The sequence below is a fragment of the Neoarius graeffei genome, chromosome 22 (assembly GCF_027579695.1).
Source record: "Neoarius graeffei isolate fNeoGra1 chromosome 22, fNeoGra1.pri, whole genome shotgun sequence".
Taxonomy (NCBI): Eukaryota; Metazoa; Chordata; class Actinopteri; order Siluriformes; family Ariidae; genus Neoarius; species Neoarius graeffei.
Genome location: NC_083590.1, coordinates 46,544,944 through 46,566,434, shown reverse-complemented (window position 1 = coordinate 46,566,434; position 21,491 = coordinate 46,544,944). Strand labels below are relative to the sequence as shown.

Genomic DNA, 21,491 nt, shown 5'->3' with positions numbered 1-21,491 from the left:
GCGGAGTGATTTGGAGCGCAGGATGCCTGCGGAGCCGAGCGTATCCGTGTATTGGTGTTGCTGTGTGCACGCAAATCGTGTATTGGCGTTGCTGTGTGCACACTAATTGTTTTAAAAACGTTAATCTGATGATCCGCTGATACGGTCTAATGTAAACATGGGCTGAGTTTAGACCTGTTACTAAACCACCTCAGAAGATTGCATCCAAACTCCATATTTATGTCTGACCTGTGAGAGAAATGCAAGTTTTCCTTGCTATAGTATAATATATTGCCTTTTATATTGGCAGCATTTAAACAGTTAAAAATGAGCACTTAATTACCCAGAGCAGAGAGGTAAAAGTCAAAGTAAAAGCTAAGTAACAGTATCTGCTCTTAATGCTATGTCTTTAGAGGAAAGGATGCTTCATTTGGCCTACTTTCAGTGGCAACTGGTGTCTTTTAAAATAGGAGAAGCACAGGTGTGTGTTACTGAAGTATTCAGTATATATGCATTTGAGTTCTGTTTTATGTCTTTCATCTGTTGGTCTGCCCTTCAGTTTAATTCTCAGTCTCTCCTCATAAGTAAAAGCATCATAAATCATTTCCAAAATCAGATCGAGAAAATTTGTAGTCTTTGTATGCTAACCCACTAACTACCTCAATTTCATTGATTAGGGTAGCAACAGCTAGATATCTAGACCTATAATTAAACAAAAAGCCAAGGCAAATAACCAAACTTAACTTAATGCTTACACTTTATTTACAATATTTACCAATTACAATAATAAACTAACAAGTGATACAACTAACAATCTAAGAATACAAGACACCAACTCTGAGATTATTAAAACTAGTTCTAGATTGTAACCAACTTATTCCAAAATGTCTTGTCAAGTAAAAATATCTGTCCATGCAGCAAGATAATTTCACTAGTATTAAGGAATTTTCTCCTCAAATTCAATTTTCATTTTTTTGCAGTGTATATAGTTCAATTCTTAACTGACTGTTGCAGCGCTCTAAGCCCTCTGTTTGAATCTGCTAATATGTTTAAGTTTGAGATGTTAATCATGACAGATAATTACAAGGGGTCTCCAAATCAACATAGGAAGAAGCTGTGCATCTGGGTAGGAACAGCAAAGGGCTCACTGTCTAATAAACACATATATTTTTTCTGTGAAAAACCCATTTGCCCATTAACACACTGATTCCCAATGAAGCTGTGCCTCATTTTGAGAGAACCTAAAATAATGTATTAAAAGCATGTTTTCCATTGAACGTTAATGTTTTCTCCAATGAAAACACAGTGTACTTGAATCTGTCATATGAGCCCATAGAAGCTGTGCTTCACTGGGTTTCTATGGGTGATGTCTTTGGGGCTTTAAAGGAGATTTTCATGCAGGCTGTGCTGTCCACCAAAAACAGCTTGTGTTAAATAAATGAACTGTGTGATATTACAGTGAGATGATTATTTGATTCCCACAATACTGAATTTCACCAAGAGTGCTAAATAATATAGACACATATCTAAATTTAATAGCCTTACTACATTTTAATGAAATTTTATGGGAGGCTGGGCATGTAGTGTTAAAGCAATCACTTCTGCTTACCTGCTACCACAAACAAAATGCCTGCTCCCAGGATAATGTGTCTCTTTCTCTTGTAGAACCGACTGGATGCAACACATACCCCACCGAGCAGCAACAGTATAGCACTGAGAATGGGGAATATACTGGAGGCCCTGACGACACCTGGTAACATAAGAGGAAAGGAAAGGAGAGAATTAGAAGAAAAATTAGAATAGACAGGATGCAAGATATGAAACACATCAGTGAAACCTCTGCTTATGCACTCTTAGTGAACAGCCCAAAATTTATAACAAAAACCATCAGCTTATACACTGAGGGGCTGCAAACACATGCAACTCACGTAAGAGGTATTCTGCAGCATCCTGGTCATAATCAGCATCCTCTGGGAAATGGTTGATCTGGGAGCACATGCCTCTTTTTGACCCTGAGAGAGAAAAAAAATTAAGCGAATAGCTTCTGTATTTTAAAGTGATAAAAGCTAATCATGGTTACAGTATTTTAAGGATATCAAATTTATTATAAGGACCTGAGCCATACGCAACTTCCTAATTATGTTTACTCAAATAACAACGAGACAGCTTTTAAAACTAGGCAGCTGCATGACAGCAGAGAATTCAGAGCAGCAGGATGAGTGGTATTATTTAGCTTATGTGACTGTTTTTGTCTCATATTATTGAATTATGTGGAAGACAAAGCAAGCAGGGGCGGCACAGTGGTGTAGTGGTTAGTGCTGTCACCTCACAGCAAGAAGGTCCGGATTCGAGCCCCGTGGCCAGCGAGGGCCTTTCTGTGCGGAGTTTGCATGTTCTCCACGTGGGTTTTCTCCGGGTGCTCCGGTTTCCCCCACAGTCCAAAGACATGTAGGTTAGGTTAACTGGTGACTCGAAATTGACCGTGAGTGGGAATGGTTGTCTGTGTCTATGTGTCAGCCCTGTGATGACCTGGCGACTTGTCCAGGGTGTACCCCGCCTTTCGCCCGTAGTCAGCTGGGATAGGCTCCAGCTTGCCTGCGACCCTGTGGAACAGGATAAAGCGGTTAGAGGTGATGAGGTGAGTTTATTTTTTGTCACAAAATTCGACACAAAATAGCCCATAATGCCAAAGTGAAAGCAGGTTTTTAGACATTTGTGTTAATTTATTAAAAATCAAAATGTTAAATATATGTACAGTGGTACTTGAAAGTTTGTGAACCCTTTAGAATTTTGTGTGTACACACACACACACACACACACTCGGTCATTTCTTTATTGAGGAAGATGATCCAATATTACATACCTGTGAATGGCAAAAGTATGTGAACCTTTTCTTTCAGTATCTGGTGTGACCCCCTTGTGCAGCAATAAACACAACTAAATGTTTCTGGTAACTGTTGATCAGTCCTGCAAACCAGCTTGAAGGAATTTTAGCCCATTCTTCTGTGCAGAACAACTTCAACTCTGTGATGGTGGTGGGTTTCCTCACATGAACTGCTTGCTTCAGGTCCTCCTACAACATTTCGATTGGATTAAGGTCAGGACTTTGACTTGGCCATTCCAAAACATGCATGACCCACCTTCTCTTGAGATTCAGTTCATGGACAGATGTCCTGACATTTTCCTTTAGAATTCACTGGTATAATTCAGAATTCATTGTTTCATCAATGATGGCAAGCCGTCCTGGCCCAGATGCAGCAAAACAGGCCCAAACCATGATACTACCACCACCATGTTTCACAATTGGGATAAGGTTCTTATGCTGGAATGCAGTGTTTTCCTTTCTCCAAATATAACATTTTTCGTTTAAACCAAAAAGTTCTATTTTGGTCTCATCCATCCACAAAACTTTTTTCCAATAGCCTTCTGGCTTGTCCACATGATCTCCATTGTTCGTGCCATGATACACTTCCACAAACACATGTTGTGAAGATCAGACTTTGATAGATCCCTGTTCTTTAAATAAAACAGGGTGCCTACTCACACCTGGTTGTCATCCCATTGATTGAAAACATCTGACTCTAACTTCACCTTCAAATTAACTGCTAATCCTAGAGGTTCATATACTTTTGCCACTCACAGATATGTAATATTGGATCATTTTCCTCAATAAATAAATGACCAAGTATAATTTTTTTATCTCATTTGTTTAACTGGGTTCTCTTTATCTACTTTTAGGACTTGTGTGAAAATCTGATGATGTTTTAGGTCATACTTATGCAGAAATATAGAAAATTCTAAAGGGTTCACAAACTTTCAAGCACCACTGTACACAATTGTGCACACCCTTTGATATGACACTCAAAAGTGAGCTGAGGTGCATTTTGTTTCCAGTGATACTGCTTGAGATGTTTCTACAACTTAATTGGAGTCCACCTGTGGTAAATTCAATTGATTGGACATGATTGGGGATTGCCAACACCTGCCTGTATAAGGTCCCACAGTTGACAGTGCATGTCAGAGCAAACTCCAAGCTATGGGGTCAAAGGAATTATCTGCAGACCTCAGAAACAGGATTGTGTCAAGGCATAGATCTGGAGAAGGGTAAAAAAAATTGTTACAGCTTTACAGGTCCCAAAGAGCACAAAGGCCACCATCATTTGTAAATGGAAGAAGTTTGGAACCACCAAGATTCTTCCTAGACCTGGCCGCCTGGCCAAACTGAGCAATTGGGGAAGACGGGCCTTGGCCAGGGAGGTGAGCAGGAACCCGATGGTCACCCTGACAGCTCCAGTGTATCCTTGTGGAGATGGGAGAACCTTTCAGAAGATCAACCATCCAGGCAGCACTCCACAAATCAGGCCTTTATGGTAGAGTGGCCAAACGGAAGCCACTCCTTAGTAAAAGGTGCATGACAGCCTGCTCAAAGTTTACCAAAAGACACCTAGAGGACTCTCAAACCATGAGAAACAAGGTTCTCTGGTCTGATGAAACCAAAATTGAACTTTTTGGCCTGAATACCACACTTCATGTCTGGAAGAAACCAGGCACTGCTCATCACCTGGCTAATGCCATCCTTACAGTGAAGCATGGCGGTGCCAGCATCATGATGTGGGGAAGTTTTTCAGCAGCGAGAATGGGTTGACTAGTCCTAATAGAGGGAAAGATGAATGCAGCTAAGTATACTGAGATCCAGTTCATGGACAGATGTCTTGACATTTTCTTTTAGAATTCGCTGGTATAATTCAGAATTCATTGTTACATCAATGATGGCAAGCTATCCTGGCCCAGGTGCAGCAAAACAGGCCCAAACCATGATACTACCACCACCATGCTTCACAATTGGGATAAGGTTCTTATGCTGGAATGCAGTGTTTTCCTTTCTCCAAATATAACGTTTTTCATTTAAACCAAAAAATTCTATTTTGGTCTCATCCATACACAAAACTTTTTTCCAATAGCCTTCTGGCTTGTCCACATGATCTTTAGCAAACTGCAGATGAGCATCAATGTTCTTTTTGAAGAGCAGTGGCTTTCTCCTTGCAACCCTGCCATGCACACCATTGTTGGTCAGTGTTCTCCTGATGGTGGATTTATGAACATTAACATTAGCCAATGTGAGAGAGGCCTTCAGTTGCTTAGAAGTTACCCTGGGGTCCTTTGTGACCTCACCGACTATTACACGCCTTGCTCTTGGAGTGATCTTTGTTGGTCAACCACTCCTGGGGAGGGTAACAATGGTTTTGAATTTCCTCCATTTGTACACAATCTGTCTGACTGTGGATTGGTGGAGTCCAAACTCTGTAGAGATGGTTTTGTAACCTTTTCCAGCCTGATGAGCATCAACAACACTTTTTCTGAGGTCCTCAGAAATCTCTGTTGTTCGTGCCATGATACACTTCCACAAAGACATGTTGAGAAGATCAGACTTTGATAGATCCCTGTTCTTTAAATAAAACAGGGTGCCTACTCACACCTGGTTGTCATCCCATTGATTGAAAACACCTGACTCTAACTTCACCTTCAAATTAACTGCTAATCCTAGAGGTTCATATACTTTTGCCACTCACAGATATGTAATATTGGATCATTTTCCTCAATAAATAAATGACCAAGTATAATATTTTTATCTCATTTGTTTAACTGGGTTCTCTTTATCTACTTTTAGGACTTGTGTGAAAATTTGATGATGTTTTAGGTCATACTTATGCAGAAATATAGAAAATTCTAAAGGGTTCACAAACTTTCAAGCACCACTGTACACAAGTGTGCACACCCTTTGATATGACACCCAAAAGTGAGCTGAGGTGCATTTTGTTTCCACTGATACTGCTTGAGATGTTTCTACAACTTAATTGGAGTTCACCTGTGGTAAATTCAATTGATTGGACATGATTGGGGATTGCCAACACCTGCCTGTATAAGGTCCCACAGTTGACAGTGCATGTCAGAGCAAACTCCAAGCCATGGGGTTAAAGGAATTATCTGCAGACCTCAGAAACAGGATTGTGTCAAGGCATAGATCTGGAGAAGGGTAAAAAAAAATTGTTACAGCTTTACAGGTCCCAAAGAGCACAAAGGCCACCATCATTTGTAAATGGAAGAAGTTTGGAACCACCAAGATTCTTCCTAGACCTGGCCGCCTGGCCAAACTGAGCAATTGGGGAAGACGGGCCTTGGCCAGGGAGGTGAGCAGGAACCCGATGGTCACTCTGACAGCTCCAGTGTATCCTTGTGGAGATGGGAGAACCTTTCAGAAGATCAACCATCCAGGCAGCACTCCACAAATCAGGCCTTTATGGTAGAGTGGCCAAACGGAAGCCACTCCTTAGTAAAAGGTGCATGACAGCCTGCTCAAAGTTTACCAAAAGACACCTAGAGGACTCTCAAACCATGAGAAACAAGGTTCTCTGGTCTGATGAAACCAAAATTGAACTTTTTGGCCTGAATACCACACTTCATGTCTGGAGGAAACCAGGCACTGCTCATCACCTGGCTAATGCCATCCTTACAGTGAAGCATGGCGGTGCCAGCATCATGATGTGGGGAAGTTTTTCAGCAGCGAGAATGGGTTGACTAGTCCTGATAGAGGGAAAGATGAATGCAGCTAAGTATACTGAGATCCTTGAAGAAAACCTGCTCCAGAGCACTCTGGACCCCAGACTGGGGCGAAGAGTTACCTTCCAAAATGACAACGATCCAAAGCACACAGCCAAGAGAACAAAGGAGTGACTTCGGAGAAAGTCTGTGAATGTCCTTGAGTGGCCCAGCCACAGCCCATACTTGAATCCAATTGAACATCTGTGGAAGGAGCTGAAAATGGCTGTGTACTGATGCTCCCCATCCAACCTGATGGAGCTTGCAAGGATATGTCAAGAGGAATGGGCAAAAATGTCCAGAAACAAGTGTGCCAAGCTCATAGCATCTTTCCCAAGATGCTTTGAAACTGTAATTGCTGCCAAAGGTGCATCAACCAAGTATTAGGCTAAGGGTGCGTACAGACATGTAACCCCTAAATAACCTATTTTTGTCAATAAAATAAAATTGCATATTTTCTGAAAACCTGCTTTCACTTTGTCATTATGGGCTATTTTGTGCAGAATTTTGTGACAAAAAATGAACTCAATCTATTGTAGAATAAGTCTGTAATGTAATAAAATGTGGAGAAGGTGAAAGGGGTGTGCAGACTTTCCGGCTTGACTGTAGTAACTCATATAATCACTCTTTACAACTGTGGTGAGCAGAAAAGCATCTCAGCATGCAAGAGCAGAAGACCACATTGGGTTCCACTCCTGCCAGCCAAGAACACAAATCTCAGAATCTACAAGAAGTTCCTATTAAAGTGGTCAATGAGTGTACATGATGTAACCCACTCAAAATAGCCTGTAATGAGTGTGAATGTATTTCTAGATTTTCCCAACTGCAATAGCTGTTTTCCTCCAGCAGAGGGCAGCAGTGGTGCTGTAGTGCAGGGGTTCTCAACCTTTTCTTCTTTAAAGTCCATCTATTCATACTTGTAATGAGTCGGGGCCCATTAAAAAAGAGCCCCAGTTATTTTGGCTCATCTATTCCATTAAAATCTAATAATCTACTGTAAAGTGTATTAATGGAATGCAACATCACTCCCGGTTACAGATAGGAGCCCAGGAATTAAATAAATACAATAAAAACAAAATGTTTTAATTGTAGGTATTATATTTAAAACTGTATGGATGTGCCAGAAGCCAAACCATGCATGCAGGGCATTTTCAGTCAAAAGGGATTAATGATCCAAAAGTGGAGTCTGGTCGATTAACACAAGAACTTATTGCCATGTTTGTATACAGCAAGGGGAAGCACGGTGGTGTAGTGGTTAGCACTGTCGCCTCACAGCAAGAAGGTCCTGGGTTCGAGCCCAGCAGCCGGCAAGGGCCTTTCTGTGTGGAGTTTGCATGTTCTCCCTGTGTCTGCATGTGTTTCCTCTGGGTGCTCTGGTTTCCCCCACAGTCCAAAGACTTGCAGGTTAGGTTAATTGGTGGTGCTAAATTGACCGTAGGTGTGAGTGTGAATGGTTGTTTGTCTCTGTGTTAGCCCTGTGATAACCTGGCGACTTGTCCAGGGTGTACCCCACCTCTCTCCCATAGTCAGCTGGGATAGGCTCCAGCTTGCCTATGACCCTGTAGAATAGGACAAGTGGCCACAGATAATGGATGGATGGATGGATGGATGTATACAGCAAACAGGCAAGTTATTAAAACCAAGAAGTACACTCAAAAGAAGTGGATATACAGTATGATAGAAACCACTCAATGGGATAGATCCTTACACGCTAACAAAGGAGGATTTTTCCCTTGAAAGAAAAATTTACTAGCTAAATTTGACATCAGTAGAATACATTTTGATCCTATTGTAGCCGTAATTATATACAAAGACAATAGTTATGCATACTATTAATTAACTTAATGTGAAGATAATTAACAGATAATCAACAGGTTTTAAATTTTTTTTTAATGACTGTGTATATTTTTAGTCTTTTGTATTTGTAATTACGGTATTTGTATCTGTACATGCACAACCCCACCAGCTTTGCTGATCAACTTATCGTGTTTAAATAAAGTTATTCATTCATTCATTATGAGTTGGAAAATTATCTATCCATTGAGTTCCCCCATACATCTCAAACTACCTGATGCTGCAGACATCGTTCTACATGGACAAACAGATGAAAACCTGGAAGAGCTTGGAGGAGTACAACTTTTTATATGTGGTTGGGTTAAAGATCTGGGGATGAGGACACTACAAGATAAATCCTGTATTGTTTTTTGCCCAGATAAGGAGGATTTTCTGGGCTTTTTGTAGGCATCTTTGCAATGGTTGCTAGGATGCTACAAGTTTTAGTATTGGGTGTAAACAAACCACAGCTGTTTGATTCTCAATTCTCCCTGATCTTCCATTCCAGCAGGCATCACGGATCCATATAATTTACCCACAAATGTATTTATTTATTCTGCCCACTGCACATGTGCTCTGTGTGTGTGTGTGTGTGTGTGTGTGTGTGTGTGTGTGTGTGTGTGTGTGTGTGCGCACGCACATGCACAGGTTAAATGTAGAGGAGGAATGTGACAAAAATAAAGGCTTGTTCATCTTAATTTACCCACAAATGTATTTATTCCACTTGAAAACTGTACAGCACACCAGCCACTGGATTTGGGACACTATAACATCCAGAACTATTTAGAATTTGATTTCAAACTTGAAAAAGACATCGCGGCACACTGGATGTCCCACTAGATGGCAGCCCAGTGGTTGAGAAACTGCTGTAGAGGGAAAAACAACAACAACAATGCTTCCAGGACAGAGAGACAGTATAACTAAAAGAAAACAGCAGAACAAGCCAACAGAACATGAGCAAGCTAAAGCAGAAATTAAGTGAACAAAAGTAGGAGCACAAGATAAAAAAAAGTTGGTTCAAAGGTCCAAGTTCTTCTGTATGAAATCCATGGGTTACGAGGAGTAACTGCTCAATGTTGGCGAGGATTGAATGACTGCACTGCAAAAAAATGAAAATTGAATTTGAGGAGAAAATTCCTTAATACTAGTGAAATTATCTTGCTGCATGGACAGATATTTTTACTTGACAAGACATCTTGGAATAAGTTGGTTACAATCTAGAACTAGTTTTAATAATCTCAGAATTGGTGTCTTGTATTCTTCCACACTGCAAAAATGATATCTTCACATGTTAGAATATCTTGAATATAGTTGAAACGATCGAGCATTTTCTATTAGAAGAATAGAAGACAACAACTCTGAGATTATTAAAACTAGTTCTAGATTGTAACTAACTTATTCCAAGATGTCTTGTCAAGTAAAATTAACTGTCCATGCAGCAAGATAATTTCACTAGTATTAAGGAATTTTCTCCTCATATTCAGTTTTCAGTTTTTTCATTTCATGCTTCAGTGAGTGTTTGCTGATTAATTGCCATGCTGTGCTAACTGTCAGCTAACATAGCTGGGTTATTGTGCAGTATTCTGTTTTAGTGTGAGAGGTTCTTTTGATGAGAATTTGTGTAATTTTGTCTTGCTATTTTCTGAGTGTGCTCACAATGAGGCAATTTCTCATGTTTTATTGAAAAAAAACAATCAGAGCTGAACTTGAGTTGAATAAACTAAAGTACAATTAGAAGGAATTAAAGAGAATGCTGGTGATGTTGCTGTATGGTATGCTAGAATGAGAGTTTTACATGTGCAGCAGCTAAGAGGATTGAATGCATAGTAATTTTGGAGTTATTGTAAATTAATTCAATGGGCTTTCTTTTGAGTGATATTAATTGCAGATCTGGTAATATTTTCAAAGTGAATAATCAAATGTTGCCCTGCTTATGCAAGGTTTTTTTTTTTTTGCACCTGACGATTTGTGAGGAATGAAAAAAACGTTTGTTGGACAAATTGCTGATGAACCTACCACAGAAGGGTCAAGGAAATATGGTGTGTGTGCTGAGGAGCGTCTCACCATTCAGGAGGATTGATCCATTCTGAATTCCTTCATCATTTTGCACAGATAAGCAGTGAGAGTTTACCACCCTCTATTTGCAAAGAAAAAAAAAACACTACCCAGGTAGATGAACACTGGTTTTATTTAATTTGGTGTGTTATTTTCTCAGAGCTCTGATTTTTTAAAATTATTTTGCTTACTTCTTTTTTCAATCTGAGTTGGCTGAAGGAGCAGGGAAGAGACACAGCTTCCCAATTTAGGAACTGAACTTACAGACTAAATCTCAACCAAACTAAGAGACTTAATCTCAAACTATTTGGACTTAGGGAGATTTTGGGATTATATTTAAAACTGGTTAGGAAATTGCATTAACAGAAAAAAAAGAACTGTACTATGTTCAGGGTTGGTGTTAAATAAATGCCGGCTATAAATTCTGGTTGATCTAAGCAAGTGCGTTGGTGTTCTAATTTCTCTACTCCTCCTTGAAAAGTATCTAGGATAAGTAATTGTGCACACATCACTTATACTGTGCATAGAGAGCCCTTACATTGAAATTTTGGTGAGCCAGCCAGGAGAAGTAGGTGGAAATAAATAAATAATTATAGGGAATAAAGCAAAATTTTTAATATCACTGATATAGCCAATTAATTCATACAGTATAATATTTCTTGTGCTGTTAGCCACATTCCACAACCTCTTTTTGTAAATTGTGTAAGGTCTTATGCAACTATGGACACTGAACAAGAGTATAGTATAGATATGAAAAAGTCTGTGTATATTGAGGGTATTGCAGCAACTGATACTGATGAGCAGATAATCGAATTCTGTTTACCTTTTGGGTCTGTGAACAAAATGCTTAGGGTGAGGCAAACAGGGCAAGGCAGTGGTGTGAAAGCTTTAGCAGAATTTGAATCTGAAGAATTTGTCATAAAGCTGGCACCTAGTCTCCCCCAGTATTTTCCTTGTTTGGAAACCCTAACATTATGTGGTGTGTAGACTGAGCTTACGAAACAGCTCAGACCCTGAAGAAACAGTCACCCACAGTGCAGGCAGCCTTCCTGAACACTAATGATAGCTTAAACTCTGAGAGTGAAGCAGATTCTGATGATAGTAGGACATCTCTTATACGCAGACAACACACCAAGCTTGATCATACTCAACATGGTTCTCCTGAACATGCCTCCATAGCTAAAGATTTGACAAAAATAACAGAGCCAGCTCCTCCAGTCAACCAAGAAGCCTCAAACAATGGCATTTTCAACCCACCTGAGGTGCAGAGGATCACTGTATAGCATGTCATTAAAAATGATGGGTCTAATACACCAAGCAAAAGATCCAAATGGCTTAGTCCTTTTTCAGGAAGAGTCCCTAAGCCTCCAGATGAAGTGGGCTTTGAGACATGGTCTCTCCATGTGCAGCTTATGATACAAGATAAACTCCCAGTTGATATGCAATGACATAAAATCTTAGAAAACCTGCTCCCACCAGCTTCTGATTTAGTGAGGCAGCTTGGCCCACATGCTGCTCCTTGTGATTATGTGAAACTTCTCAATTCAGCATATGGGTTAGTTGAGGATGGGGAGGAGATCTTTACAAGGTTTTTTAGCACTCATCAAAATACAGGAGAGAAAGCCTCTGAGTTTCTACAGCAATTGCAGGTGCTGCTCACCACAGCTATAGAGAGGGGCGGCATTACAAATGCAGATACTAACAAGCACTTACTGAGACATTTTCGACATGGATGCTGGGATCAGTCTCTTATCCTGGCATTGCAGTTAGAGCTTAAATCAGAGACACCTCCTGAATTTTCTAACTTCTTACTGCAGTTGAGAACAGAGGAGGACAGGAGATCTGCAAAGCTTGATCGCATGCAGTGTCATTTTGGGAACACTAAAACCAAATAATTTGTAAATATCCAGCTTGTGCCTGAAGTGCCTCCCTCTTTTGATGCAAGTGCTAATGTACTCCACACATAAAAGAGCAGAGGAGACAGAAGCACACTGAAAAGGCAAATCCAGCCCAGGAAAACTTCCACTTAGGGCTGCAGCTGAAATTCCAAACCCAGGCCAAAAGCTTGGTTCTGTTTCAAATGTGGCAGTGATGGCCATATACCAAGATAGTGCAAAAATCCTCAAAATAAACTCTTGGTAGATCAGAAATACAAGGAACTGAAATTGAGGCAAAATGAATGGCAGACCAAATATGGTCATTTAAACTGGATGGGGTCACAGTGGAGGGACTAACTGCACCCAGAAATGAATTGAAATGTCCCATACAAAACCAAGAAACACTAACAGTCATGTGTGAAAGTCATTCCCCAACTCGGTCAGTTGATGGTGTTCTTCCAAGAGGATTGATAGGGCCAAAGTGTACAGCAACTGTCACCATTGAAGGAGTTCAGTGTGATAGCCTTATTAATTCAGGTTCCCAGGTGACCACAATTTCAAAGTCCTTTCATGAGTGTCATCTCTCACATCAATGTATCTTTCCCATTCAAGACCTTTTAGACATAGAAGGCGCTGGTGGTCAGGAAGTACCCTATCTTGGTTATACCCAAGTCAACATCCATTTTCCAGAGAATGTCATGGGAAAACCTGAAAAAGTTAATACTCTTGCACTTTTTGTGCCAGATCACAGAACAAATCTAGATATTCCCTTGTTGATGGGCACCAACACACTGGACCCTCTGTTTGAAAAATGTGCACTAACCCAGGACAAATGTGTAAGGACACAAGAGCAAAGGAAACCCTTGTTCCCCATTGGTGAAGCAATTGCATCAAAGGTTCAAAATCCATCAACAAAATGGTAAGGTTAAGACTGAAGATACAGAGCAAAAAAAAAATCATTATTCCTGCAGGAGAAAAGGTGGCTTTAACTGGGTATGCAAGAAATGTCCCAGTAGCAGCTGATGTAACCCTCTTAGTTGAGCCTCCTCAGTCAAACTTACCTGGTGGCCTCTTGTTTTGCAGCTACATCATGACAAGCCCACCATGTCCATCCTTCAAGGTGCCTGTCTTGGTCAAAAATGAGGCTGCACATGACATCAAAGTACCTCCTGGTCACATAATCGCTGAGCTTTCTCTTCCAAAGGTTGTATCACCATTGCCAGCCCAGAGTGCCAAAACTACATCAAGTGAACCCTCCCATAGTGCACCAGCTTCTGCAGCCTGTAACTCCATGCAGGTGTCTGAGTCTGGCTAGCTCAACTGCATCTTTGCTGACTCTCCCTTGCCTGAAGAGTGGAAGGAGAGAATCACCAAGAAATTAAACTCATTGTCAGATGTTTTTGCATTCAGTGATTTTGATTATGGTCATACCACTGAAGTTAAACACAGAATCTGCCTGTCAGACCCGTTTCCATTTACACAGAGACCTAGACCAATCCATCCTTCTGACTACAAGGCTGTCAGACTTCATTTAAAGGAGCTTCAAGATGCCAACATCATATGTGAATCAGAAAGCCCCTTTGCAGCTCCTATTGTTGTGTTAAAGAAGAATGGTGACATCAAGCTGTGCATCGACTACCGCAAACTGAGCAGGCAAACCATCAAAGATGCATATGCTTTACCCAACATAGAGGAAGATTTCTCAGCTTTGACAGGGTCCAATTGGTTCTCCATTATGGATCTTAAGTCTGGATATTATCAGGTGGAGGTGGAGGAGGAAGACAAGTGCAAAACAGGTTTTGTGATGCCAGTAGAATTCTGGGAATTTAACAGAATGCCACAGGGGGTTACAAATGCACCCAGTACTTTTCAAAGAGTAATGGAGAAATGCATGGGCAGTATGAACTTGAGTGAAGTCTTAGTCTTTCTTGATGATCTTATTGTTTTCCCAGTCACACTTGAGAAACATGAGGACTGATTGTTGAGAGTAGTTCACAGGTTGAAGCACTTTGGATTAAAGCTTTCACCTGAAAAATGTCAATTCTTCAGGACATCTGTCAGATATCTTGGCCACATGGTATCAGCTAATGGGGTGAAGACAGACCCAGCCAAGATAGCTCCTCTTACTACCTGGCCCAGGCCAAATAACATCAAACAGCTTAAATTTTTCCTCTGGTTCACTGGATATTACAGGAGGTTCATAAAAGACTACTCTAAAATTGCAAAACCTCTCAATGACTTGACAGCTGGGTACCTGCCACCAAAAAGGAAGGCCTTCTCATACAGCAACTCAAACTGTTCCTCAAGTGTAGATTTCAAAAAGCCCTTCAACAAGAAATGGACTTCAGCCTGTTTAGAGGCATTCAGGATTCTCATTCAGCAGCTCATGACCGCTCCTATTCTTGGCTTTACAGACCCAAAGAAACCATACATTGTTCACACAGACATGAGCATGCATGGTCTAGGTGCAGCCTTATATCAAGAACAAGAAGGCAAGTTGAGAGCAATTGCCTATGCAGGCAGGGGGCTCTCCCACTGTGAGCGAAGATACCCTGCACATAAACTTGAATTCCTGTCTTTAAAGTGGGCTGTTACAGAGAAGTTCTTCGACTATCTCTTTAGAGCAAAATTCATAGTTGTGACAGACAACAACCCACTCACTTACATATTGCGGAGCTCTTTCAGGTTTCTCAGTGGGTGCATCACTAAGGAGAGCAAACCTGTTCGACACGTGACGCGGAGAGGAGTGGTGCAAGCGGAGGCCATCTGATCTGCTTTAATATCAACAGATCTTCATTTAAGGGTACATGAATCTTTTCATCATGGCACACCTTCAGCCTGTTCAGTGTGCTGAGTGCAGGATGTTTAGTCATTCTTCCTCCGTCACTAGCGATAGCTCTATTAGCTTTACTTGTGATAAGTGCAGATTAGTTAGCTCTCTGACGGAGAAGATTTCAGTGCTAGAAGCGCGTGTCCAGGCTTTAGAGCAGGTTAGTGAGCGTGAGAACAGTGTAGTTTCTGTTAGGGAAAGTCTGGACGCCCTAGGTGGAGTTAGCAATCCCCCAACTCTGGCATTAGAGCCCTTACAGCGGGGCGAATGGGTGACGGCTCGGCGGCATAAGCATAGAGCCAAAGCTACCGCTGAGGCTCGCCCACGGGAGCACCACTCCTCTCCGCGTCACGTGTCAAACAGGTTTGCTCTCCTTAGTGATGCACCCACTGAGAAACCTGAAAGAGCTCTGGTTATAGGGGACTCAATCATACGGCACGTGAAATTAGCTCAGCCTTTAGGGGCACCAGCAGCTTTAGTCAGGTGTATACCAGGAGCCAGGGCGCCGGACATAGCAGGTAATCTTAGGGTCCTAGGCAAGCACAGGTTCTCAAAGATGGTTATCCATGCAGGAGCTAATGATATACGCCTTCGTCAGTCTGAGGTTACTAAGAGTAACTTTGTAGAGGTGTTTAAATTAGCGAAGGCGATGTCCGATGCTGTAGTATGCTCTGGCCCCATCCCAATGCGGCGTGGCGATGTAGCTTACAGCAGGTTATGGTCGCTGAACTGCTGGCTGTCCAGGTGGTGCTCTGAAAACAGTGTGGGCTTTATAGATAATTGGGCTAATTTTGAGGGCACTGCTGGCCTGTTAGGGCGGGACGGTATCCATCCCACTCGGGAAGGTGCTGCTCTCATTTCCTGCAGCATAGGTCATAGTCTCAGAACAGGCCTAGTTAATTTCTGACAATCCAGAGCCAAGGCCAGGGAGCAGACAAACAGGCTAAACCGACTGTCTGCTAGCTGCACAGAGTCGTCACTCAGGGCCCACTACATCGAGACTGTGTCTGTTCCCCGAGCTCAACAAAAAGGTAGAAATTTTCAGAGAGTTTGTTCCAGTAACCTAATCAATATAAAATTAGATCAGACTGACTGTACAGCTGCTGCCAGCACCTTTGATCTAAAGGTGGGGCTATTAAATATTAGATCTCTTACATCTAAAGCGCTAATGGTTAATGAACTCATTACTGATCAGGAGTTTAATGTACTGTGTTTAACAGAAACATGGATTAAGCCAAATGAATATATAGCATTAAATGAAGCGAGTCCTCCTGGATACAGTTATATACACCAGCCTTGTCTAACTGGCAGAGGAGGAGGCGTCGCGGTTATTTATAACGATTATCTAGGTGTAACACACAAACCTGGTTATAAATTTAATACATTTGAAGTTCTTCATACTCATATAATGTATGTAGCCTCGAAAAATAAGTCTACCCAGTTAATTCCATTGCTTATTATTTACAGGCCCCCGGGGCCATATTCTGAGTTTCTTTCTGAATTTGCAGATTTTATCTCAGATCTGGTTATTTCCTTAGACAAAGCTTTAGTTGTCGGAGATTTTAATATTCACTTCGATAACCCAGAAGACCCTTTAAAAACAGCGTTTGTGTCCATCTTAGATTCAGTCGGGATTAAGCAGAATGTCATAGGACCGACCCATAATGGTGGTCACACCCTTGATCTAATACTAACATTCAGATTAAACGTAGACAATATAGTCATACTTCCACAGTCTGAAGTTATCTCAGATCATTGTCTCATCTCATTCAAAATATGTCTGAGTTATAATATATGCACCTCACCACGCTACTGTATTAAACGTACTTTCATGTCAACTACTGCACAGAGCTTTATAAATGATCTCCCAGAGCTGTCAACTTTGATTGGGTCACTGTCAGCCCCTGCAGAACTTGATCAGGCAACTGAATGCTTAGAGTCAACATTCCGCCATACTTTAGATAATGTAGCTCCTCTAAAAAGGAAAATGGTCAGAGACAAAAAATTAGCACCCTGGTATAATGATGACACTCGCACATTAAAACAGACCACTCGAAAATTGGAACGTAAATGGCGTCAAACAAAATTGGTAGTGTTCAAATTAGCTTGGAAGGAGAGCTTCCTGAAGTATAGAAAAGCTCTTAGTGCTGTGAGATCAACATATTTCTCCTCCCTAATAGAAGAGAACAAAAATAATCCTAGATTCCTATTTAATACTGTAGCAAAATTAACCAGGAATAAGTCCACTATCAACACATGCACACCTGCAGTATGTAGTAGCAACGACTTCATGAATTTTTTTAATGACAAAATTGAGACTATCCGACAAAAAATTCAAACTACTAATTTAAGGTTAGACAATGAAAGTGACCTTGTAGTTAACAATATAACTGTATCAGATCATCAGTTAGAAGGTTTTACTCCCCTAAAAGAAACTGAATTACTTTCATTAATCTCTACATCAAAAGCCTCAACTTGCGTACTAGATCCCTTACCGACACATCTATTCAAACAGATAATGCCTGGAGTAATTGAACCGCTTCTAAAAATAATAAATTCTTCTCTTATGATTGGCTATGTACCCAAATCCTTTAAACTAGCAGTTATCAAACCCCTGATTAAAAAACCTGACCTTGATCCCTGTCAGCTGTCCAATTATCGGCCAATATCAAACCTCCCCTTTATCTCCAAGATCCTTGAAAAAGCTGTGGCACAGCAGTTATGCTCATATTTACATAGGAATAACATCCATGAAATGTATCAGTCAGGATTTAGACCTCATCATAGCACAGAGACAGCACTGGTTAAAGTAGTAAATGACCTACTGTTGGCGTCTGATCAGGGCTGTGTCTCGCTACTTGTGTTGCTTGACCTTAGTGCAGCATTTGATACCATTGATCATTCCATTCTTCTGGATAGACTAGAAAATGTTGTGGGAGTTAAGGGAATGGCCCTCTCCTGGCTCAGGTCTTATCTAACTGATCGTTATCAGTATGTTGAAATAAATGGTGATATTTCTAGACGTACCGAGGTAAAGTTTGGTGTTCCACAAGGTTCTGTCTTGGGTCCACTGCTTTTTTCTCTATATATGTTACCTCTGGGCGATATTATTCGTAAACATTGTATTAGTTTCCACTGTTATGCTGATGACACACAGTTGTATGTCTCTGCAAAACCTGATGAGAGACACCAGCTTAATAAAATTGAGGAATGTGTTAAGGACATTAGGCACTGGATGCTTATAAATTTCCTTCTGCTTAACTCTGACAAGACTGAAGTACTTGTGATAGGACCACATACAGCTAGAAGTAAGTTTTCTGATTACACAGTAACTCTGGATGGCCTTTCTGTTTCTTCACGTGCAGCAGTAAAAGACCTCAGAGTGATTATTGACCCCAGTCTTTCATTCGAAACTCACATTGATAACATCACCCGGATAGCTTTCTTTCATCTCAGAAATATTGCAAAGATAAGAAATTTAATGTCATTGCATGATGCAGAAAAACTAGTCCATGCTTTCGTTACCTCCAGGTTGGATTATTGTAATGCCTTACTGTCTGGATGTTCCAATAAGTGCATAAACAAGCTCCAGTTAGTTCAAAATGCAGCAGCAAGAGTCCTTACTAGAACTAGAAAATATGACCACATCACGCCTGTCTTATCCACACTGCATTGGCTCCCAATCAAATTTCGTATTGATTATAAAATACTACTATTGACCTTTAAAGCACTAAATGGTCTCGCACCACAGTACCTGAGTGAACTTCTGCTCCTCTATGACCCGCCACGCCTACTTAGATCAAAAGGTGCAGGCTATCTGCTGGTACCTCGTATAGTGAAGGCTACATCAGGGGGCAGAGCCTTTTCTTACAAAGCCCCACAGTTATGGAACAGCCTTCCAAGTAATGTTCGGGAATCAGACACAGTCTCAGCATTTAAGTCTAGGCTGAAAACATATCTGTTTAGTCAAGCCTTTTGTTAATGGTGTTTATGAGGTAAAGGAGTAGATCTGGAGGGTCCTCAGACATAGAGTGTTTTGGTAAACTGGGATGTATGGATGCTGTCAGTCCCCACTCGCTTGCTCACTTGAGTTTGTTGATGGTGTAGTGGCTGGCTGCTTTATGTCCCGGGGCTCCCTCATGCCTGTGTTACCTTCTGGCTCTCTCCTTTTAGTTATGCTGTCATAATTAGTTGCCGGAGTCCCTGCTTGTACTCGGTGCAATATGTATACTGTTCCTACTTATTCAGGTGACATTGGGCATACCTAACCACCTGTGTTTTCTTTCCCTCCCCCCCTCCCCAAATCTGTCCCTCTGAGTTACATGGAGTCAACAGGAAATCTTTTGGTGGAGACGGTGGAGACCTCGACTGGCTATCGTAGCCTGCAGGGAATCGGCCGTCAGACATTCTGTCGCATGTCCCAGACCCGGTGAAATGTAACTGAATTGTCTTGGCCAGCCCTAAGGGTCCCATCTGCATCTCATCATTGCTGAGGAGTGTGCTCCCATCACCCAATCAAGCATCCAGCCAGAGCAGGTCATGATATATTTTACCATATTAACATGCCATTGTGTGTTATGCCTGATGTAAAGACTCTCGTCTCTGCGAGCCTACCACACAGATTTAATACTTGTCATTTTTAGGGCATACCTAACAATGTGTTTTCTTTCTCTCTCTCTTCCCCCCCCCATCTGTCCCTCTGAGTTACATGTTGATCCTGGGATTGAGATGCTGGCCTCTTCTGCCCCTCGGACCTGCTTGATCCATCCTGGTGCCCTGTGTCTGGTCAGAGTTTTATCGCCCCACTCCTGTGAAGGACGGCCCCGTGAGGACAGTTGAGGGTTATACCTGTTAAAACTGTTAATATTATAGTCAGGCTGTCTGTTGTTGCCCAAATGAGGATGGGTTCCCTTTTGAGTCTGGTTCCTCTCGAGGTTTCTTCCTCATGTCGTCTGAGGGAGTTTTTCCTTGCCACCGTCGCCACAGGCTTGCTCATTGGGGATAGATTAGGGATAAAATTAGCTCATGTTTTAAGTCGTTCAAATTCTGTAAAGCTGCTTTGCGACAATGTTTATTGTTAAAAGTGCTGTACAAATAAACTTGATTTGATTTGATATTGACATCTACCAAACTTGATGCTGCAGGGCATTGTTGGCTGGCCACTGTTTCCAGCTTTGACTTTAATATCCAGTATACAGCTGGGAAAAAGAACCAAGATGCAAACAGTCTTCGAGGCATCCACACCCTCATGACCAAGACACACCTGATTTCAGTTCTGAGGATGAAGATAATTGCATCAAGAGGTTCATTGCTCAGGTCCTGCATGATAACAGACAGCCTGATTTCCCAACTGAGGCTGTGAGGGCAGTGTGTCAGAGACATCAGCATACTCCAGCATCAGGTCCAGAACCAGAGGTAATTCAGTCACCTGTACCAGTTGAGTACCTGGTCATTGAAGCCTCTTCCATACCTGCAGATTTCTGTCAAACAGATGTGGTTGGGTCATGTATACTGCTACAAATGTCACTTGAAAACTGGGCACATGAGCAGAGACTAGCTCCAGTCATCAGCCGAGTAATAACCATTGTAAAGACAAGAAAATGGCTGTAATATAGAGCAAGACAGCAGGAAGACAGGGAAGTCCAGCTGATTTTGAGAGAAATGGACCAGTTGGTCTTAACTAATGAAGTTCTAGGTAGGAAACACATCAGCCAAGGAGAACCCTCCTATCAACTTGTACTTCCAAAGAGCTACAGGAAACCAGCACTTCAGAGCTTCCATGATGTTGTTGGACACATGGGTGTTGATAGAGCCCTGGACTTAGTCCATGCCCAGTTCTTTTGGCCCCATACATCAATGGATGTGATTGAAAAAATCAGGACCTGTGAGAGATGTGTCAGGAGAAGGGCACAAGCTGAAAAAAGTGCCCCCCTTGGTGAATATAAAGATCAATCATCCCTTGGAATTAGTCTGTATGGATTACCTCTCACTGGAGCCAGATGGAAAGGAAACAATAATTTGGTCATAATGGATCATTTCACTAAATATGCAGTTGCAGTTCCTACAGCAGATCAAAAAGTAAAGACAGTGGCAAAAGCTCTGTGGAGCAGGTTTTTTGTTCATTATGTATTTCCTGAGCATTTGCACAGCAATCAGAGTCACGATTTTGAGTCAGCCTTGATCAAAGATCTATGTTCATTACTTGGCATAAAAAAGACAAGGACTACACCCCATCACCCATGGGGCAATCCCATGGAGCACTTCAACCAAACCCTTCTGGAAATGCTGGGAACACTTGAAGAGGGAGACAAAGTCAGGTG

The 21,491-nt window shown here is 41.5% G+C and overlaps 1 protein-coding gene across 1 annotated transcript in view; it reads right to left on the bottom strand.

The window, feature by feature from the left end:
• Window positions 1-21,491, bottom strand: part of cacng8a (calcium channel, voltage-dependent, gamma subunit 8a) — a 57,520-nt gene that overhangs the window by 24,732 nt on the left and 11,297 nt on the right. Inside the window, exons 3-4 of the mRNA XM_060904075.1 lie at window positions 1,908-1,991; window positions 1,589-1,729 (exon numbers count right to left, since the gene is read on the bottom strand). Coding sequence (XP_060760058.1) covers window positions 1,589-1,729; window positions 1,908-1,991 — 225 coding nt within the window. The remainder of the gene's footprint in view (window positions 1-1,588; window positions 1,730-1,907; window positions 1,992-21,491) is intronic.